We start from the raw sequence: 23918 nt of genomic DNA on the forward strand, positions 1-23918 counted from the left end.
TTTATGAACATGATTAACATTGTTTAGTAGTATTAAACATGACGTGGAGAGAACATTTTTCATAAGAGATTGTTTTAGACTTTGAGGAGACACTGCCAGAAGAACAGAATAATTAGAGATGCAGTCTTCACAACACCACTACATTGTTATTTTGTCTATTTCACTGCGGTGACACGTGTGCTGACTATGTATAGGCAATGGTGAACAAAACTGCTAGTGTCAAGACAGTGCAATTAAAATGTACTAATAGTATTGGATCTTTTAAGATTTATTTTTATTTTATGTGTATGGTTGTTTTACTTGTGCATTTGTCTATGTGCCAAGTGCATGCCTGATTCTCATGGAGGCCAGAAGAGGGCATCAGGTTCTTGGAATTGGAACTACAGATGGTTGTGACATGTGGTATGTGCTGGGAATCGAACCTGGGTCCTCTGGATGAGCAGGCAGTGCTTTTAACTGCTGAGCCTTCTCTCCAGGTAGCTCCAAGTATTATATTCTCTTTAAAGGCATTGCTGAGGTATAATTAATGTACAGCAAATAGCACACAGTTAAAGCATTTGACTGAGGAATCTGATCTGCCTGCATTCTGAGAATCCATCACCACATCAAGATGACGCATCCTGACGTCTCCCTATGAACCTCATTCTTTAACAACCAACGACTTATTTTGTCACTATAAATAAGTTTGTAAGTTCTAGCATTTTAAGGAAATTGAATTCTGCACGAAACATTCCTTTATTGTGTGTAAACTAATATTAATCAAAGGCAAACAAAACAAGGTAAATTGGATCAGAATAAGGAATATGCCAAAGTAAATTCATTTCATCATAATAAAAGGTCAATAAAGCCAAGTATATGAAGCAAAACCTGACCTAACTAAAAAAGAGGAAAATGCTAACAGAGCCCCTCTCTATACCACAGACAAGACAAAAGTATAGAAGTGTGGATTGTCCTGAAGCTGTTTGTATTTTAATGTTAATTCCACTTTCTCAAGAAGTGCTGCAGAGTCATAAGACTCCAACTGAACCTTCCCGTTTTAATTAGTAAAATAAAGGAAAGCCAGTGACTGGGCGGGGCAAGATAGGTGGAGAGGTCTGAGGAGGTCAGAGGATGGAGGTTGGAGATCCTGACAACATGGAGCTTCCCAAGGACCAGCTGGACCCAGGTGAGATTTATTGGTGTTAAAAAGCTATGAACATTAAGGATTTTACAGGTCTAATATCTCATATAGAAGGGCAATTTGTATCTTTGTCTATTTGATGCAATCTTGTTGTGTAGAGGGTTTGTGGATTGAGAGTTGAAATATATAAACCCGTATGAAAAGCTATAGGGCTGTAGAGTTGTGTTTGTGGGATTTTGGGGTACAGAAACACCCCGAGACAGAGGCGGAGAACAGGCGGTAGAAAACCGCCAAGGGAAGGGAGTTGTGTGGACTAGTTGGGCCGTGTTGGCGGCTCAGACTGGGGTCCAGAGGTGCGTACGGCTCCATATCACGGTCGGGCCCGAGGAGTGAGACCTCAGGGCCAGTAAAGAGATGTGCAATTTCCAAGTTTACACGGGACATTTATCAATATTCACCATACTCGGGGCAATGAAATAAACTTTCATATAGTTAAACTGACTGAAATAATGCTAATTATGTTTTCTGACCACCATGGAATCAAACGAGAAACCAATGACAGAAAGATGGTTCCTTTCTTGAAAGGATGGTGTGGTAGTGACAGATGTGATTTCTGAGACGATGCAGTGCATCACGCCAACAGTTGGAAGTGCGCCACACGTCAATGCCCAACATTTCCAAAGAGATCTATTCTGTGTAAGCTGGGCTGAAGAACTTTATTGTAGAAACACAGAGTTCTTTCACTGTGGACTCAGAGTCTATACTGCAAATAATAGCCCTCATCAAGTTTGGTGTGATATTAAAAAAAATTTTCACAATAACCTGAAAACAACTGTCAAACCCTTCTCCTTTCCTTAGCTGTGTATGTGTGTGAGACAAGATTTTCTTAATCTCTTAACAAGTGTAACAAACTGCAACCACTATGCTGGAGCAGCAGATTGAGAATCGAACCGTCCTCTATAGCCAAGGCAGTTAGATGGCTTGAAAGTATGTAAACCAGCCCACTCTTCTAATCATATTAAATTTCAAGATATATTTTCTTAAAATATCATTTGTTACTAACATAAGCAGGCTTATTATGTTATCTACTTTTTTGTTTTAGTGTTTGGGTTTTTGACAGGGTCATATGTAGCCTAGAGACTGGATGCAGCTAAAGCTACACTTGGTCTCCTGATTAGTACGTACAATTGTCTCAAGCCAATATAAAGAAGCCCGAAGCTTGATTTAGTAACTAAATCAAATAACAAGTGTGATTTAGTAACTAAGATAACTATTTCTAAAAGCAGGGCAAGAACTTAGGTAACTCTGATGAACAAAGAGTTGGTACCCAGAAAACTGACAGAAGAATTACTTTAAAATTAATATTAACAGTCTGACTGTTCACAACATAACTAAGTACTACAACGTGAGCTGACACAAACTCATCTGACTAAAAATCCAGATTTTACAAAGGGCTCAGAGCTCCAGTTTATTACCATAAGTAACGGTCACATGTGTGCCAGCGGTAGCTCCCTGGGATGAAACAAACGCCTGGACAAGTGGCTGGGAAGCATCCAGGGTGGCCTGAGCCCGGCTCAGAACGACCAGAAGTATTTCATCTAACTTGAACAGATCCTTCTGAGAAAAGGCTTACACAACCTCTTTGTGTCTTATTTTTCTTAAAACAGAGATAACTTTTAAAGCAGTGTTACCATGACAATTTTAGACGTAGGCATTTACAGGAACCAGGGACACGTGAGCCCTTGGTAAACACCATTAGTGCATAAGATATTAATGAAATGTGGCAGAAGAAGGTGAAAGTCCAATCTACAGAGTGTCTGGGGCATGGGGAAGACCAAGTATCTAAAAGTTACTTATGAAATCTATGTGTTCTAGGGTTAAAGAACCATAATGTGACCTTATAAAGCTCAAAAAGAAGGAAGGCCAAAATGGGGATGCCTCAGTCCTTCTTAGAAGGGAGAACAAAACACTCACAAGGGGAAATACAAGGTCAAATAGAGGAACAGGGATTGAAGAAAAAAGGTCAGAGGCTGCCTCACTGGGGATCCACCCCATATGCAGCCACTAAACCTAAGAACTATTGCTGATGTCAAGAAGTACTTACTGGCAGGAAGCAGATAGAGATGCCTCCTCAGGGGCTCTGCCAGAGTCATACAGATACAGCTGAGCATGTTTGCAGCTAACCATCGGTCTGAACATGAGGACCCCAATGAAGGTGCTAAAGAAGGGACTGAAGGAGCTGAAAGGGGTTGCAACCTCATGGGAAGAACAACATTATCAACCAACCAAACCCTCCACAACTCCTGGGACTAAAACACCAACCATTAAGCACACATGGAGAGACCCATGGCTCCAGGTGCATATGTAGCTAAAGACAGCAGTGTCTGGCATCAATGTGAGAAGAGGCCTTTGGTCCAGGGAGGGCACATTTTCCCAATGTAGGGGAATGCCAAGGCAATGGGGTGGAGAGGGTGATTAGGAGAGAGTGGGCCTTCCTGAAGACAAGTGGAGGGGGAGGGGGGATGGGATCGAGGTGGGGAAAGAGAATAACATTTCAAATGTAAATACAGAGAATATCTAATAAAAAAATAAATGAAAATCACAAAAATACTTACAGTAACTATGTGAATATCTTGATTCAATAAGAAAAGGAAAAACACAGGTTGAGCAGGAACAGTGTTAACAACCAAAGAGCATAAACATCACACCCACGAGAAGGGTCCAGAGATAGATATGGGTGGGGTAGGTAGGGGAGGGGGAGAGGAGCAGAGGGTATGAAGCAGGAACAGCCAGATTAAAGGGAAAATACTTCTTTTCACAGGTGATAGTCATGGGTGATAGATGGACACCAGCACTCTGCCTGTTAGGGTCAAGGCAGTCTGTTAACAAGCTCCCCAGGGCCACTCCCTCTTGCCTCGTCCACACTTAAGACAGAACAGAAACCAGAGCAGGAATCTGCAAAATCACTCTACCTTAACAAACTGATATTTGAGGTAGAATATACTCCAAGGAAAAAAAGGCATGGTAGTCTACAAATCCTGTTGTCATTTATGTCAGAACTTCCATACTCTTATTTCCCTAAGTATTCCTACACTGTGGCAGGGCTTTGCTCTGCCTCAGGCCTGCTTCGCTGACAGAACACAGATTTCTGTATAGGCCAAAGGGGAAGGAAGTTCCACTTGTAGTCTACACTTCTAGCACAATCTAAACTTTGCAGTCAATGTTTAAAGGTGATAGTGGTGAGCAGGAAAATATGTAACACTGCTACTTACCTGTATAAGCCAAACGTCAGCCTCTGTGGACTCAGTAGGCCTTTGACTTCAGTGGATAAACTGGCCAGGTCTCACATAACTACTGAGAAACAGGCAGTTAAGAGAGAAGGAACCAGCAAAATTCTAATCTAGGATGGCTCTCAGCATCATATTCTTACCAAAACTAAACAGATTGTGCAACTCACCTGGAAAACATCCGTCTTGTCCTCAAATAGAGTGACAAAATATTTATAGTCAGCATAAGCCCAGAATTTGGAATGATCATAATCCTTAAATGGTCCAGAGACACTAGACTGCTCAGAGTTCCAGGTCAAAAATTCCTCAAGAGTAGCATCCACGTAACTACATTCCGTTTCAAACTGAGGAACTGCAATGCAAGAGAACACACCTTGAGATGTTCAGCTAAGTACAATCTCTAAATACATTTTTTAAAGGTAAATTTGACCAATATATCATTTGCCAGTATTTAAAAAAATTAATTTTGTACTTGCTCACATAACACTTACATTATTACAGTAAAATAAAAAGAATGGATATATTCTTAAGATTAGGACTACCCTCCAAGTCCTAGCATGGTGTGAAAGTTGAGGGAGAAGGATCTTGGGTTTGAGGCTACACAGTGAAAATAGGGGTACAGGGAGACAGGAGTAAAAAGGACCAACTCCTTATAGTAAGATCCAGTTCTCTACTCTGGGGATCTGTGTTCACTCCTAATAATGCTCAGCCATTATCAGCTTCTCTCCTCTCACTGGCTCATGAGCCTGTGTGTTCTCCAGCATCTCCATGACTGTGCAGGCTCATCTTCACTGTTGACTGAATTCAGAATCACCCAGAGGACATACCTCTGGGCATGCTGTAGAAACATATTCAGAGATGCTTAACCTAGGTTGAAAACTCACTCTGAACACGAATGGAATGGACAGCCAGAGTGGTAGAAGGGAGGGAGGGAGGAAGGAAAAACAAGGTCCAATGAGTGCCAGCATTCACCTCAGTGACACAGTGATGAACAGCATCCACTAACACAAGGCCAAGAGAAAGCCTTCCTCCCTCAGGTGGCTTCTTGCTGGGTGTTTGGTTAGAGCAAAAGTGGCACGTGCTGACGACTTACATCTAGTTCGAGACACTTTCCAGTTTACCCTTTCTATGTTCAGCTTTTCTGGAGATCTCCAGATAGCTCTGCTCAAGACAAGCGGTTTTGTTTTGTTGCTTTGTAATTCTAAAAACTCTCAGGATCGCTCTTCTCTTGCAAATCAGAAACCCAGTCTTTTATTTACATATCAATTCATATCAATATATAAAACCCCAGGTTCCCTTTTGATTATCCCAAGAATCAGCGTCCCAGGTACCCAGCCCCTTCACTCTTTGGAAGAGACAGCAAGCACAAGCAAAGACAAGAAGATAAGTTTGTTGGGATCCCACCCTGAAATTACCATTCTTATCAAACCTGGGCCGGGACGTAAATTCCCTCTGTCCCAGGCTGACCATGAACTCAGGAATCTGCCCATGTTTGTATCTTCTGACAGGTTGGCTCATACTGCAGCTGCCACTGTTCCTTTAGATCTGTGAAGCTCCTTATACAATTCATATTGCATCCTTATATTTTGCATAGTTGAGAAATTACATATTTTCAAACTCATGTTTTCAATGTTCTTTCCCACAGCCTTAAGGGCTGTCCTGAAAGTAACAGTATCCTACCATTTTGCTGAGACACAGACACACCTACACCTCCCAGACTCAAGTGGTCTCTGATTATCATGGAGTCATTACCCTTGGCAGAGAGAACAGCCCTTGAAGGAGGAATGTGAAAATATGTACACTATTATACAAACAAGCCTTATGCCCACAGTAATCATTAACACTTGAGGATTCCCAACAGGGGTGGGAACCACATCATTCCATCCCTACAATGGCCATGCTGGAATGAGCATAGTATGTTGCCCTGGCTGGCCTGGGACACCCTATGCAGACCAGAAGGGCCTCAAACTTATAAAGATGCACCTGCCTCAGCCTTCAGGTCTACACCTAAAGGTCTGCACCAACACAAAATCCAGGTGCTTCTGTTTCTTGGGTTGGATATACTAAAGCACCATGTTTTAAACAAAGAACTATCATGAGAGAGTACATCACTGGGGTCCTCACTGTCCTAAATAAGGTAAGTAGAGGGTGTAGGAGTTGGGGGAGCAAGAGCACAGATCTGCATCTCTGGAGTCTTTGCTGTTTTAATAAAAAAAGCATCACTGGAAAGAGCCTGCATTATAAGAGTTTTAAGGATTTTTTAAGTGTAAAGTGATTCTATGCTCAAAGAGATTGAGAGTAAAAAGAAAATTTAAATTAAAAAAAAAAAAAACCTTAAGGCATTAAGTGACTTGAAAATTTTCCTCTTTGCCCTCACTGCATGTTTACAAACAGCTCCTTAGAAACACTAGTTGGACAATGTTAATTTAGTGTCTGTTCATTTACTCATTAACTCAGTTGGCACAGGATCATTTACTAAGCACATAATTTGTGATTAGCATGGTGCTTAGGCTTGTAGGGACACAAAAGAAAAAGATAATGGTCTTGAGCTAACAATATATTCAGTAAGGCCAATGGAGTTTATGTGTGAGGACAGTAAGCTCAAGGCCAGCCTGGGCTAAAAAGCAAGTCCTTGTGCTATGGCTTAAATATGAAATGTCCCCCATAAGTGGATGTGTTTGAATATATGGCTCTCAGCTACAGAAAACAAACTGGGGCACTGTTTTACAAGATTTCTGTGGTGGTTTGAATGAAAATGGTCCCCTAGGCCCCTAGGGAGTGGCACTAACAGGAGGTGTGGCCTTGTTGAAGAACTGTGTCACTGAGGATGAGCTTCAGGGTTCAATGTTCAAGCCAGGCCCAACGTCTTTCTCTTCCTGCTGCCTGCTGGTCTGGATATAGAACTCTTAATTCCTTTTCAAGGATCATGTCTGGCTGCACTGCCACCTTGATTTACAACATGAGAATAATGGACTGAACCTTTGTAACTGTAAGCCAGCCCTAGTTAAATTGTTGTCCTTCATTAGAGTTGCTGTGGTCATGGTGTCTCTCCATAGAAATAGAAACCCTAACTAAGACAGTTGTGAGGCCAGATGGACATGAGGTCTAGGGGCAGACATAGGGCTAAAAGGATAAGGCTAGAAAATTACACAGCCCAGCTCAGTTCAAGTCTGCATTGCAAGCACGTGACAAACGCCTCCTACCATAGACCAAGCCAATCCAGCTGCCACGTTCCCCCCTCAATAATGTACTCTAACTCCCTCATGCTTTTTTCTTTTTTTGAGACAGGTCTCTCTGTGAAGCCCTGGCTGTCCTGAGCACTGGGATTAAGCTGTGTGTCACTTAACCTACCTGTGCTTTAAATCAGGTGCCAAAGTAAAAGTCTAATCCATTAAGCTCTATGTGGTAATTGATCATAGAAATGTGAAAGTAATCAATACATCCAATCTCAAAAACAAAAACAACCCCCTCCCCCCAAAAACCAAAAACCCCCACTTGAGACAAAGAGAACTTGTAGACCTGCCATCTTAGCTAACGGCTAAACAGTAAGCTTTAAGGAAAGACTATAATCTGTGTGTGCTAGCTTGTTTGATGTTGGGGAGTCAAGACTAGACTAAATGAAAGGAAATCTTTTGAAAGCTGCAGAGTGTTTTAAATAATCACAGGGAAATTGATATCTAAGAAGTGGAATGATGAACTCCGTTGGAAAGCACACAGCCCTTTCAGGAGCGGAGGGCAGCACAGGGTCTGACACACAGCACACGCTCAGTAAATGTCAGGCACTATTATTAGTCCTTCTTACTCATCCCAGTATTGACTTGGACCCTTTTCAAAATTAGAGCAGTCAGTAGAGGGATATCCGAGTTCCTTCTTCGCAGCTTCTATCCTTCCTCACCCCTAAAAAGGACTCAATCATCTTTCCTGCCTTCCTGGCCCAGCAGGATTATCCAATCATCTTTATCCCTTACCTTATTTTTCTTGAAACAGAGATGGAACAGAAGCAGTACACTTCTGACAAGCAGAAGCATGTCACCTAATCTACCTATGTGGTCAATCTGTCACTTGACTTTCTGAAGTGGGAAAACTTCAGCAGGCCACACTGACCTAAAAAGACAAAAATCTATAAACTTAAGAACCATTCTGTTTTTGAAAACTTCTGTGAAGCACTTAAGAACAGTGCCTGGTACTGTGAAACTATAGTAAATAGAATTTTGACAAAAATGTATGTATCAGGAGAACCTCAGGATGCTGGGAATGAGAACCGTTTCTGATCCTTAGCTTGTGAGCTTCCCCTTCCCAGAACTTAGTCCAACTGACTGACTAAACGCTAAAGCCCCTGCCTGAGCAACTGGCCCTGGAGTGGAAGAATCAGAACAGGTCAGTCAGTGGTGGTATTCACTACCAGCAAACCTGCATTGCAGTCTTCAAAATGTGGCCTCATTAGAGGCCTGCATTTCCTGTCATAGCAAACTCTGCACTTTAAAACTGAAAATCTAAAATGTGAAATTTCCATGTGAGAATTGTTGCTGCCGGGAAACTGAAAATGAGCAGAATGAACGGGATGACAGATCTTTTCATTCTTATGATGGTTTCAGAATAGAACCCTTCACTGTGTCGGAGCAGCAACACAAAGCGGTGCTCTGATTCCATGGGTGACAGGCCCCTCTGGTGGTGTGCTGGCTCCCTGCTTCGCTCCCTGCAGTGGGATTACTCCTTTCTAATTCTGTCACTCCCCACTTTTATTCAGTGATGAGCAGTCAGGGCAGCTCCGACTTCCAACCGCTAACTGCCAAGTAGTAAGCAAGAAGCAGCCACCCCTGTTCAAGATTTCACAGCAAAGTACTCAGGGAGCTTGTGCTCGCTTTTACACCTAAAAACCAGGACAGGGACGGACACACATTGCTGCCAGCCGGGAAACAGTGGTGCCATCGAGCATGCATGCTGACAAACCTACATGTAATTCACTATCCACGTCCTAAAATAAACTCAGAACTCTTACGTTTTTGTTTTTGGAGACAGTGTCACTGGGTACAATAGGCTGGTCTCAAACTCAGAGATCTGGCTACCCCTGCCTCCCAAGTACTTAGAGTAAAGGCATATACTACTATGTCTGGCTTTAAAAAATGTTTCAGGCTGTAACTATAGATTATCATATTGCATTAAACATTTTAAAGAGCTAAGAGGAAGAATCTTCAAAGAACAAAGAACTGACAGAAATTCAGAGATAAATATGCTCAACTGACTTAAATGTCAGCAATGTGTAGATATAGTAAACATGGTACTCCATTAACTGTAAAATTTTTATGGTTTCTGGGGATGGAGAGATGGCTCAGCAGTTATGAGCACTGACTGCTCTTCCAGAGCTCCTGAGTTCAATTCCCAGCAACCACATGGTGGCTCACAACCACCTGTAGTGGGAACCAATGCCCTCTTCTGGTGTTTCTGAAGACAGCGACAGTGTATTCACATATATAAATAAATAAATCTTAAAAACAAAACAAAACCATGGTTTCTGCATATTAGTCAAAAATAAAAAATAATGCCAATTACTTTTAAAGGCTGTAATTAATATTACTGCTATTAATATTACTCAAGCACCCCCTAAAAATTCTAAATAAGACCTAAGATAGATATAAGAAATATACTCAATTAAAAAAAAAACAAAATTATTTTTTGTTTACAAATTTATATAACTGTCTTTCTATAAGGCTTACAGGAACAGCCAGCCAACCACCCACTTATACCACAAGAGTGGGCACAAATCAACACAGAAAATAAGTAAATGGCTTTTTTCTATGCACAATAAACATAATGAGACTATATATAGAGACCCTGTTTCAACTCCCCATTATACATACTGAATATATATGGCAAACATATTTTCTTTATACTAGCAGAAATGAAAATGACTACAAATCTTTTTTTGCTGACAGACTTGGTAAGTAAGATAGTATGTTTTTGTTTAAAGAGATCATTTTACAACAACATAAACTTCTTTCCAAACTTAATTTTTTGGGGGGGCTTAATGATTTTTCATCTAAAAATCTCAGCCAAGGAGACTCCAGGATCATTCTGTAGGTAACGCTACTCACTCTGCACACACAAGGATCTGTGTTCAGATCTCTAAAACCACAAAGGCAGGCCTGTGTGCCTGCACCCTGAGCCCTGGGAGTCAGAGGGGTGGATCCTGGAAACTTGATGGCCCAGAGGTGAACTTCCAGTTCAGTGGAAGACCTACATGCATGCACAGGCAGAGTGGCAGTACTCAACATCCTGTTCTAGACTCTGCAGGTACATACAGCTCATGTAGAAGCATACTTCATGTGCTGGCACCACATAGACAGACAGACAGACAAGCATGCATGTGCATACACAAACACCCCTCAAATGTGTTTGCCCCCCTCACACACCCAGGGTTTCTTTGTGTAGTCTTGGCTGTCTGTCCTGGAACTAGCTCTATAGAGAAGGCAGACCTTGAACTCAGAGATCCACCTGCCTCAGCCTCCGAATAGTGGGATTAAAAGTGTGCATTACCACCCCACCCTCACCGCCTGTTTTTTGAGACAGAATCTCTCTGTGCAGCTCTGGCTGACCTAGAAATCACTATTAACCAGGCTGGCCTTGAATTCACAGAGATCCTTGGCCTTATGCTGGGTTTCTTTTTAGTGAGCACTCTGTGTAACTTTATATAAAAACCTTGTGGATGAATAAAGTTCAAAGATACAGAGGAAAGAGTAGCAGAAGAGGAGAGTAGACTAGTGGTTGCCAGAAGCTGGGGGAGCAGGCAGGATGGACTGACAGGGAAAGGGTGTCTGTGTGAATGAAGTCAGTCAGATAGATGTTCTGGTGTCCTATCACACAGCAGGGTGATGTGTGTGCCATGTATTTCAAAAGAAATAGATGAAAGAAGTTTGATGCTTTAAGTACAAAGAAATGGGTCAATATTCTGATTGATATGCTACATAAAATATATACAACTTATGTCAGCATGCCTGTAATTCCAGTGGAGGCTGAGGCAGGGGGATTACCTCGAGTTTAAGGCAAGCTTGGGCTACACAGTGAGCTACAGAGTGAGACACCATGGTGGGAGGCAAACAACAGCAACAACAGCACCAACAAGAGCAGGAGCAGCAATAGCCCCAAGCAAACAGAAGTGAGAACCTGGGCTGTCTGAGATGTAGTTTCAAACACTAAAACATGTATCTGTGCTAAGATGGTACTTTCAAATCGTTCTACTAGTCCCAAAGCTACAACTTAAGATGTGCCCTCAAAACTGATGTGAGAAGACATAAGAACACAGACACACCAAAGGACACTGCCAAAGCCACCACAGTTTAAGATGACCATCCTGTAACTGAGGCTGGAGCTATACTTCCCAACTGTGTTATCTGAAAGAAAACTGCAGCAAATGCCATCATTAAACTGTTACAGGAAAGTATCAGAGTAGTCTGTTTTTAGAGAAGAAATTTCTAAAATGAATCAAACGAGAATGTAGAGCACTAGCTGATTTGATTATAAAAAAAGTATGTCTGTAGCAAAGCAGATGTGAACAATAACAAACGGGGAAACATTCGCAGTATAAAGAATTGTCTTGAAAAGTAAATAAAACACCCAAGACGATAGAGGTCCACGTCTTTAGTCACAGCACTCAGGGTGCAGGAGGAGGCGGATCTCTGTGAGTTTAAGGCCAGCCTGGTTTCCAGGACAGCCAGGGCTACAAAGAAAAACCTGTTTCAAAAAAAAAAAAATTATAGTAATGAGATACCACCCCTTTTACCTACTAGATTTTCTAAAAGATAAACTTGTTTAGTTTTGAAATACACAGACGTATAAAAGCCATCTCTGCCAACCTGTGAGTCAAAGCCTTTCACTTTGTCAATCCACAAATGTAAGATTGTTACTAGATGCTGAGCCCAGGATGACATGAGGCCCTTGCCCTTACAGCAGGAAGATCTTAGGGGGAGGAAATGTCAGTCAGGAATGGCCGGGGATAAGTCTGAAGGGTGACTGCCATAGGAGACTGAGCAGCAGGTGGTTGTCACAAGACCCCAGAGTGACTCAGGTCTCTGGTGAGTGCTGCTGATAATTTGAACACCCTTGGACCTGGTGACCTCCTCCTAGGAATCTATCCTAGGTAGGTAATAATCACATACCTGAGCAAGTTTATGTTTGAAGCTCACAAGCAGTTTAGAATCCCTGCCTTTCCCCTGTTCAGTGCCGACTAAACACTCAAGTGTAAAGCAACTAGTCACATCCACAACCCATGTGTACATAGCCAACAGGAACAAAGTATGATATTGCCATAAAATGGAGCCATTTAAAAGTCACATAGGATGTTCCTCTGAATATGTTGAGAGAAAAATAAAGCAGTGAAAAATCAATACAACTTTAATTTCTAAACACAGCCTGTTAAATGCAAACAGGTGGGGATGGACAGATGCTCGGTGGTTGAGAGCACTTTGCCCTTCCAGGCAAGCTGGGGATGATTCTCAGCACCCACATGGCAGCTCACAAAGATCTGTGACTCCAATTCCAGGGGATTTATTTGGTGTCACCTTCTGGTCCCCATGGGTACCAGGCACACACATGGTACACAGATCTACACAAAGACAAAACACCCGTACCAAAAAAAAAAAAAAAAAAAATCAATCAAGCAATCAATAAAAGTTTATTAAAAAAACACAGGTTCACATCTGCAGGATTTGCTGAAGGAGGCAGACAGGAAGAGTGGTACACAGCTGTAACCACAGCAATCAGAAGGCAGAAGTGAGTTCAAGGCCAGTCTGTCCTCAGAGTGAGCTCCAGTACAGCCAGAGCTGCAGTGAGGCTCCTCTCAAGAAATCTAAAAAACCAAACAGCAACAACAACCAAACATGGTATCCTTAACTTTCTGTGGCCCTTTCCAATTGTTTTTTTTTTTTTTAAATATTAAAGAAACCATACTTTTCATTTTGAAATTATTTGCATGCTAAGTGATATTTGTTGAATACTTACTATGTAGGCACTATCCTAAATGTTTTGTGCATATGAATTTATTTTGTCCTGAAACAGGGTCTCAACAATGTAGCTCTAGCTGGCTTAGAACTCACTATATAGACCAGGCTGGCCTTGAACTCACAGAGATCTATCTTCTAAGTGTTGGGAGTAAAGGAATATAATACTATACAGGATGAAATCATTTAGTTTTGAAAATATTTCTAACATACAGAAAAGTTAATTGACCTGCTCAAAGTCACATAGCAAGTCAAAAGTTGAATAGCTCTCTTATACCATAATCCTATGCTCAATGTGTGTGTGTGTGTTCACACGCGCACAATCCTAATCTCCAGGATATATAAATAGCTCTGTCAAATCAACAACTAAAGCTTCCATTAAGAAATCAAGCAAAAAAAAAAGTTATATATATGTTATTGGCTAGCACATCCACAAAAAGACACCAGATCTTCTTAGTCAAAGAACAAGGCCAATCAGAACCATAATGGAGTATGTCCTCACACGAACCAACATGGATACAATTGAGAAGTGTTGGCAAGGAGGTGGGAAAACTGGAACCTTCCCACATAGCTGGTGGGCATGCAAAATGCTAAGGCCATATGGAATGCAGTTCAATGAAGGTTAAGAAGCATAGCATTTGTATGTGTGTGTTTTCTGCTAGCTCTACAAATTCATGAGGAAGGAAAACAGTTCTACTCCAAATCCACACCAAAATATGTAGGCATGTTTTTTTGCAACTTACTTTTAATAAGGGTTTAACTTCTCTAGCCCACCCCCCAGCAGAGGTAGTGGAAAAAGAAAGTTATTAGGATATGGGGGAAGTGGACTTGCTCAGCAGTAGTTTTTGGTGGCAAGCTTGATTTTTGTGAGCAGTAGTTCAGTCCCATAGCAAACACCAAATATGACTCAGCAGCTGCAGACCAGTCCTCTAGGCAAACAGACAACAGGCAGCCTTATAGTTCAATCCTGAAGAAACCACAAGGCTTGCCAACCATCCTGAGGCAAGGTCACAAAAGTGGCAAGATGCCACAGGAACCTCATGAGCAATTCTTGAGTGAGTTTCTCTCAATGGCGGCACTACCACAAGTGGAGCTTTACAACACTATGTAAGGCGAACCAATACATGCAAAGAGCAGTGAGGTGGAGCAAACCAAACCAGAGCTTAGTGCCTGTCCTTTCACCTGTGTCTGCTTCAGGAAAACAGTCTTTTTCATGTGTTTGCCTTAGCAAGACATCCTTTCACCCATGTGGTCTAGCAAAACATTATTTGATGTAACTAATTTCCCAAAAAACAAGTTTCCACTTCACAAATGTCCACAGGAGCCTTATCCTAATAGTAACAAAGTGCAGAGAAACCCTTGCATTGCCATCCACCGATCAGCCAACAGGACACACGTAAATGAAGCGCCGATACACACCAACACGGAACCCCTTATCTGAAATGCCTGGGATCAGAAGTGGCTTGCTTTTTATTTCATATTTTTCTGGATTTTAGAATATCTGCAAATATAGAAGAAGCAAATTTATGGACTGAACCCAAGGCTACTATCAAATTCATCTCTACTTCGTATCTTCCTTTGAGTAACATAGGCAAAAGGTAATATTATACAATTTTAGGCTTAAAGGTTATACATTTTGCTTTATGAGATTAGGTATGGAATTTTCCAGGGGTAGCATTGTGCTGGTGCTTAAAACTCAGATTCTAAAGCATTTCAGACTTGGAGATATTCAATTTATATTTCTCTATGGATGAGCCTTAAAAACATGCTATATGAAAGAAACAAGATCCATGTGTTATTATGATATCCTGAATGGATACATTAGACAGACAGAAGTAGGCTGGTATTGCTGGGGCACTGGCCTTCCTTATGGGATAATAAACACATTCTGAAATTAGAAAGTGGGCTATACAGCCTGTGAAAATGTTAACCACATTTGATTAGATGCTTTCAAATGGCTAACTGCTACATTGTATGCTATGAGAGCTTTATTTCAATTGTTTAAAAAAAGACTATGCTACTTTTACTAAATACTCAGAGTGATTTTTTCCCCTGACTGCAGAGAGGCTTTGTAAAAGCTTCTTTTAGAGTTAAGTATTAACTTGAAAAAGTCAAATTACTGTGACTCATCTGCAAAAACAGTCCTATCACCCTAGGAAGAAAGTAAGCAGATTAAGCCAGAGAATTCAGGTAAGTCACTCTCAGCAAATGAATGCTAGCTACCAGCAGTGCTGTGGTGTCTGGAGTCTAAGCAGAGTGTGAGAAATACAATTTGTATTTCTCTTCAAGTCAGTAATAGAAACTTCAGTAGTAGATTTGTTTCAAAATCAAAAAGAAAAACATATAGGCTGGTTTTAAGTTATTGCACTGGTCTAGCATTTCATTTAAAAATACCCAAACAATCAAGTCTGTGGTTAGAATGAGACGCCAAACTACAGTAATTCTGTTCTGTCTATCTCCGGAGTCCAAAATGGCTCTAGACACCAAAAGCAAATTGCAGGTTTTATCCTACAAGGTCAAGGTGAGAGAAAGGCGCTTGGAGCTGCTGAAAGGGAAACTGGGAAATGTTCTAGCTCCTTTTAGGCTATTAATAGGTCTGCATAAACTACTTTTGTACAATGCAGACTGACGTTCTACAAGACCAGGTTACCCATTCTGAAATGCCAGTTAGAGAGCAGGGTAGTTATGAACAGCTTTAGAGTAGAAACATACCATGTCTCTCTTTTATAATAACGGCATTTTAGAGATAATGATAATCACTTTGTCTGGTAACAGGGTAAAAAAATGTCAAAATTTAATTTTCAAAGTGTTCAGGAAAAAAAAGGCAAATAAGCCTTTTAAAAATCATCTATTAATACTAAGAAAAGCAAAAGCAACAACAATAAAAAAAAATAAATAAAAGCAAACATGGTACAGCGCAGCCTGTGCATGTGTACCAGGTATGCAGGATGGCAGCAAAAAGAGGCAGAGACCAGCCTAGACAACACAGTGAGGCCTTGTGGGTTTGTTTTCACAGGCGGGAGCAGAGTTTTATGTTGTCTTGCTCACACAGAAACACATACATACATTTCATACCTATGTAGTACAAGAAAGGCTAAGCAGACTATAAAGTAAGACTTAAGATTATAAGCAAGACTAAGTGACATACATGTGGGAATGTGTTCTGGTGACTCACGAGAGAAGGGACTAGCACAGAGTTCTACACTGCAGTTCTGGATTACTACAGTACTGCTAGTCCTACATGGAAAGGGGCACAAGCAGCAGCTCATTAACATAGATATTGTCTACCACGCTCAATCAGCCAAAACAATGTCTAGCAACAAGTTGAATGCATGAATGAACAGATTTGCATTTTGTGTAGGTGTTCAAACCCACTGTTTGATAAAGGGGGAAAAAACCCTTCATGAGGTCAAACTATTTTCCCACACTTTCTTGTAAGGATTCCTATCTGTACATAGGTGGCGGAAGAGGATTAGACACAAAGGACTGCCGAGATGGGGTGAACGCTGCTGAGCACTTTGGGGTGCTACAGAGGTGGGGCTGCCGGGAAGATTACCTGTGCCTGTGCGTCTCAGGCCCATCCTGAATCGTATCTGCTTGCCCTCCAAGATCTTAGAGAGGTGTTTCACAGTCCAATGTCGTGATGGCCAATCAAACACCATGTTACAGAAGATTGCAGGCTGCTGTAAAGACATTATAATCTCTTTTGCTTTCTCCGGCGTGAAAGGCTTGACACGTTCACCTAGGGAGAGAGAAGCACGGAGCATGAGACAACAATGGGCAGAGAAGAGTGTTGTTATGTCCTGTTTTACGGTGAGAGAATAGCTGTTTCTGGTCTGGCAAATCTCTCCAGGCACCTGCACACTTAAGAGAAATACTTGGCCTCAAAGGCCTGAATTCTTAACTTTTTTTTTTTTTTGAGACAGTTCAGGCTGGCTTGGAATTCAGAGATCCTCTGCTTCAGCCTTGCAAATACTTGGATTGCAGGTGTGAGGCGCCACACCCACTAGCATAATTCTTCAAGGGATTTTTTTTCCTATTACAATTTAAGGTTGGTAAAAATTTTCAATGCTAATAGTACAGTTTTAATTTTTAAAAAAAGTTTTCTAACTGTTATAATTTAGAAACAGTGACATGTTTGGAACGTAACACTTATATACAGCCAGAGTTTCTGGATTCATCAGTGATTGTACTTGTTAAATGACATGCTTTAACCCAAACGGGCAAGACAACTGAGCTAGAGCAGTCAGTCAGGAAGGTAGGCACTGACTGTTATTACAGTTTCTAAAATAAGGGATACAGCTGGTATGGTGGCACATGATTCTAATCCCAGCATTTGGGAGCTGAGGCAAGAGAACCTAGAGTATGAGGCCAGCCTGAGTTATGTATTGAGAACCTGTAAAACTGGTAAAACAGCAATCCATGCTCAGCCTCGCTTTCAATGCACCTGTGAACAGTGAGGAGACACAGACTATGATGTTCTGAGTGCTCAGACCCCAGAGTCTGGGTTGTAGATGTAGCTCAACTGGAACAGTGCCTGCCATGCATTTCATTCTATCGCCCACCAAACGTTCGGGGGTCCTCGATTACAACCCTAGCATTCCGGGAATAGAAGCAAGCTCAAGGCCATTCTTGGGTACAAAGAGTTTGAAGCCAGCCTGGGCTATGCAAAACTTTGTCTCAAAATTATAGAATTTTAGAAAGAATAGTACATTACTGTTTCATTTATCCTATCTATCTTCCCTCTCCATCTGTTTAGACAGAGATCCATCCATTTGTCTGTCTGTCTGAGCTAGGGTTATTATTGCTGCAACAGAACACCATGACAAAAAGCAAGTTGGGGAGTTAATTTGGCTTACTCGCCCATGGCACTATTCATTCTTGAAGAAAGTCAGGACAGGAACTCAAGCTGGGCAGGAACCTGGAGGCAGGAGCTAATACAGAGGCCATGGAAGGATGCTGCTTACTGGTTTGCTCATTATGGTTTACTTAGCCTGCTTTTTTCTATAACACAGGACTACCAGCCAAGAGATGGCACCACCCACAACTATCACTAATTAAGAAATGCCTTACAGCTACATCTTAGGGAGGCATTTTTCTCAATTTAAGCCCCCCTCCCTCTTATCTACTTAACCTTCTGTCTCCTCTTTCCCTCTCTCCTTTCATATCTCTGTCCAGCTCTTTCCCAGGGCCTTTTACATGTGGATAATCATTCCATCAAAGAGCTACTGGCCCAGCAGGGAATTTTCTAGTTAGAGACATTCTAGTATAGACACTTAAGACAGCTTTCCATATTAACTCTAATACTCAGACATGTATCTGTGATTCTCAGAATCTCTCATGAGGAATCCCAACTCCTTTGCTACCCAACTTTCCAGGCTAATAAAGAGAGAGGACTTGGGAAGACTCACAGAACTTATGTGTGTATGTGTAATGTGTGTCTGTCCCAACAGAAGGCTCTTTTTCCCTTTTCTTTCTTTTTTAGACAGGGTCTCTCAACACAGTTCTCACTGGAGCTTTCACTGTAAAGACAAGGCTGGCCCAGGGGGTCACAGAGATCCTCCTGTAAGACTCATTTTTAAAGACAATGCAAACCTTGCCCACACTCGGGAATCTGTCTTTAAGCCCTTGGTGATATGAATAGGCTCACAGCCCTCAGCAGGTGGCACCTAAGAACCTTCACCTTTGCATGGGATGAGATCCGTGTGGGTGTTTGGAGGAAAGGTGGATGAGCTGGGACCAGGAATACATTTCTGTCTTTATTCAGTTGACTATTTCTGATTTGTTTCATTTCTTTTCGTTGTAACTTTACATACACAGACCTGAGGGATCTATTTGCCCTCAAGGGCAGGTGGATGGGGGTGGAAATACTGAGAAAGTTCTTTCAAGTTAGGTCTTTATCATAGGCAACATCCTATGTTTGAAATGAACAAAGCTTTATTAAGACCCTTCATTTGTATTCAGTTACCTTAAAGAGGTGCTGTCTATCAATGTAACAGACCCCTGGGGGGGCTACAGCTAGATTATCTCCATGACAGGGAGGCCACACAAATACATCCCAGCGACTTCAAGAATACTCCATTCCAGTTGCAAGGCACTTTAGCCACCAATGGCAGAACAGCTATATAGACATACCCATCCTAGGCCCACAGGACTTCAGCCATGACAAGCCTTCAACTATAGATGGTCACACCTATCCTTCAGCAAGTCTCACTCAGGATAGGAGGGAAGGGCCTTCCCAGTGACTTGGAAGTAAACTTGTGGCATGTGTGGATAATGTGATCCACCCATACAAAAGCACACTTCTCTATTCAAAGTGAGAAAAAGAGTTAAAAAAAAAAGTCAATCAGCAGCAGATTCAGTCCACCCCAATCACCATGTTCCACAGTACAGGCGGTCACATGGTGGTTTATCAGTTACAGAACAAAGAAGGCCATATACCAAGGCATTAACCAACTGCAGAGGTGGGAATCACAGGTAGTCAGGGCACAGCGAAGCAAGGCAAATTCTGCTGTGTGTTTTATTTATTATCTAACATTCTTAGCTTCAGAGGACTAGGAGTTAGTGCTTTGCTGAGAATACATTGTAAAGGTTTTGGCAATCACACGAATATTAGGTGAGACACAGGGGGTGGACAATGAATGGTTTTCAAAGCGATTAAAAATAGCCCAGGGTAATTTGGTTCTGGTCTGCAACATTTTTACATCACTTCAGACATTTTATGTATAGTTTATTTTTCCTTTTGGTGTATATATGTATATAGCGTACATACATGTTTGTGTGTGTTCGGTACACAAGTACAAATGTGTATGTACATGTGGAAGCTTGAGGTTGGTGCTAGGTGTCTTTACTGTTATCTCTCTACCTAATTTATAGAGGGAGGGCCTCTCAATGGCACCCACGGCCCACTGACCTGTTGGTCTAGCCAGCAGCTTGCCCTGGCTCTGCCTCTACCCCGAGTGCTGGAATTACAGACTGCCCTGCCCTGTGTGTTCCGAACATGCGAACTGTTTTCATGCCTGCACAGGAAGCCCTTTATCCACTGAGCTATCTTCCCAACTCCATCTTGTACAAGCAGAGGTGTGGCTCTTCTTTCTAGAAACTCAATCCATAGTACATATGTAAGACTTATGACTGGTGCACCTAGAAGTTGTACACAAGCCAGTCACTTCTGGCTACAAAAGCAGGCTGGTTTCAGACTTAGCAGGTCAGTCTGAGAAGTATCCCTCCTGCATTAAGACTGTTTCAAGCTGCAACATCAGGTCTCAATCAAATCCTCTTCTAAATGGTATTTTGGTGCCCAGTGACATGAGTGGACAACACCATGAGCAGACGAAACAGAGTTTAGCCCTAGGCATCCAGTCGCAGCTGCAGCCAGAAGGTGACTAGAGACTGGTTATGAGGTCAAGTCTTCAAGCCTCCCAATGCCATAAGCCCTCAGCTTAGCCTGCAGCTTAAAGGAGGCTGTAGTATCTAATGAGTTGTCCAGAGCTATGGGCTGAGAGAGTAGATGCCCAAAGCTTAGAGCTGCTAAGATTGCCCAGTGCTGAGTCCCTGAATGCTCAGAGCCTCCAGTAATAGGCATCTGACTTGAGCATTTAGGACCAAAAGACTAGAGTGGTAAGTCCCTACTTCTCAAGGTTTAGAGCACAAATCTCTGGCTTTGGAAGTACAGATCAGTGAACTCAGGATTTTTGAGCCTAGATCTACACGACTCTATATTCAAAAAATCAGGTCACAAGCCTCTGGAATCCAGGCTGGCCAAGAGTAAGGGTACTGCACTTAGCTCCTTGCCTACCTTTGATTTTAGGATTTTCTCTGACTAAATCAAAAGGACCCTCCCACAGCTGCTTCTGACAAAAAGTCCTAATTCACACTGGCCTATCAGTGTTTGGTATAATGACTTTACAAATCAGATCAGAGTGCCTGGAGTCCCTGTGTTTGAGCATAGGAGAGTCACATGTTTTAAAGCGCTGGGCAGATGGCTTAGTAAGAGTCCCTGATGCATTAGCATGAGGACTTGAGCTCAGATCCCAGCACCCATGTGAAAAGCTACGTTTGGCCAAGTGTGCATGTGTATGGTAGGCTAGGTCCAGAATCAGTGAGCTATCTCACTTGTCTTGAAGGACCAAGACAGACAAACTGTAAGCAAAACACATCCTCCTTTGGTGGCTACACACACACACACACACATACACACACACCACTAATAATAACAAGAAGGATAATATACTTTTAAAGTTTTGATAGACTATCAAAAAGAAGGTGAAAACTTCTCTTCTACCTTGTATGTCTCTGGTTAGAAATGATACAAGATAAGTAACATGAGAAAGCACTCAGACTTTATTCAGTAACTTTTGCATGTACCTACGAGCCCTCATAGGAAAATGGAGATCCACAGGACTTAGAGTGTGATGTTTACAGCAGGCAGGAAAGAGAAGCGGGCTGTGAAGCATGACTAGATCGTCTGGGCTCAGACAATCACCGAAGACAGTGATGTAACAAGTCTGCTCATCCAGTTTTTCCACTGTTGACTGCCATCTCCTGTTTTTAAGAATGGTTCCCTTCTTCCTTCCTTTCCCTTGGTACAGGAAAACACCTTTCCAGTGGTAATCTGACTTCTTGATTTTAGAAAGAGAAAGTCAAGGACTTTTCTTGTACTTGCTGTTTTCCAAATGCCTTTAACCCTAAACAAAAAACACGTCAAAGTGGCATATTTTGATCCCTACAATAGAAAAAGTATGACAGAGCTGGGTGCCTATCAGGGCCGCCTGCTTTCTGTGCATGAGAGAGACCCTGGGGCCAGTGCTAAACATTCAAAAAAGGAAGTCCTACCACTCAGGAGACAGATGCAGGTGATCTCTGAGTTCCAGGCCATCCAGGGCTGCACAGAGACCCTTCTCAAGCAGGAATGACAAAAAAGAAACATTATACTTACACTCATACGTGTAAATTAGAACTGCTTTGGGAGACAATTGGAGAAATGAAGCCAAAGTCTCAAAGAACCATCCATATCTTAGTAATTCAAATAACTCACACTACAGAAATCACTCTAATAAATATGCTCCATATATATGCATATATAATAGCATGCAAATTAATTAAATCCACACTACAGCAGCTAAAAGTATGGATCATCTATGACAGCCACATGGCATATTGTATATATACTAAAAATAAAAACATGTAGAACATTATAAAAGAGCTGATTCAGGAGAGTGGGGCTGACTCACAGTCATTACAAAAGCCAAGAGAGAAATGCAAAGTTCTCAACACCAAAAGGTGTCAACGAGGGTACAGTACAGCGGGGGCAATATTAAATACCAAAGGCTATTTTAAAACAGAGATGTGGGTGAAAGATTAGGCCAAAGGGACCCAGGAGTGTAATTTACATACCAATGAAGACCTGGCCTCCAGATTCTCCCAGAATCCCTCAGTCCCTACCTGACACACCCTGACTTCAGGCTCTTCTGCAGGTAATCCAGCACCCAGCTCCCCCAAAGCTCTTCTTTCCCCCTGTTCACAAGCTTCTCCTTTCTCTCTTCTCTACTCTCCCCTCTCACTTCCGGGGGAAAGGAGGCAACTTTCCTGGCTTCATTCCTTGGGGCCAGTGAACTCAGCCACCAAAGAGCAGCTTCCCAATACATATATATATTTTAAACCTGGCTTGAATTGGCTCCATTCACTTCATCAGAGTATATGATCTGAAAGATCAATTCACAGGTATTAATCCATACATATTTTGGGCGAGACAGGAATGTCTGCAGAAACACAGGGGACATGTTATGCCTGCAGTAGAGATTACTAGCTGTCTGCCTACCCCATAGCACCCATTCTCCTCTTTCTGATGGTTTAACTTCCCTTTTCGGTACTGGTTATGGAACCCGTCCCTGTGCTTATCCCCACTCCCTCTTATTCCTTAACAACAGAACCATGTTTGAGGAGCAAAGGTTAAAAAATTCCCAGAGTCCTTGGCAGACAGGGGTGGACAAAGATTTATACCTGAGTGTGTGAATATACACACGTGTTCCTATTATATATGTATTGCATAGGTGTGCTAGTTTCTGAGTCAGCAATTGGTCTTATCCTCCCTCCTCTCCTGCACCTATTCTGCCTGAAAAGGAAACTGCGAAGTTTGGCATAAGAGCGCAAGATGCTCACCTTTGTGCTACTTCACCAGCAAATTTCTATTTTCATGACAGTAAGCCTTTATAAAAAGTCAAGACTTTGTTGTTATTAATAGTTCATAACTGGAGGACACACCCTCCTCCTCCCTTTGTAGTGCTGACCCTACAAGTCCTAGGTGTTCTGACTTGAGTACCATTTTTCACTTCTAACGTGGCAAAACATTCAACCTTTGAACATCACACTTCCAGAATGCTGACAGGCAAATGTACTGCTGCTTCCAGGGTAGGGACTGACTTACTCTCCTCTTAAACCAGAACCAATAAATCACAGTTTTGAATGCACCCCACAGACAGTTCTGACAGTGGGATGATACACCCTTCTACAAATACA

The 23918-nt window shown here is 41.9% G+C and overlaps 1 protein-coding gene across 1 annotated transcript in view; it reads right to left on the reverse strand.

The window, feature by feature from the left end:
* Positions 1–23918, reverse strand: part of HSPBAP1 (HSPB1 associated protein 1) — a gene marked incomplete at its 3' end in the record, with an annotated part of 48062 nt that overhangs the window by 14083 nt on the left and 10061 nt on the right. The window contains exons 2-3 of the mRNA XM_080919553.1: positions 16957–17142; positions 4578–4759 (exon numbers count right to left, since the gene is read on the reverse strand). Of these exons, the coding sequence (XP_080775679.1) occupies positions 4578–4759; positions 16957–17142 (368 nt within the window). The remainder of the gene's footprint in view (positions 1–4577; positions 4760–16956; positions 17143–23918) is intronic.

This window comes from Micromys minutus (genome assembly GCF_963924665.1).
Source record: "Micromys minutus genome assembly, chromosome: 7".
NCBI lineage: Eukaryota > Metazoa > Chordata > Mammalia > Rodentia > Muridae > Micromys > Micromys minutus.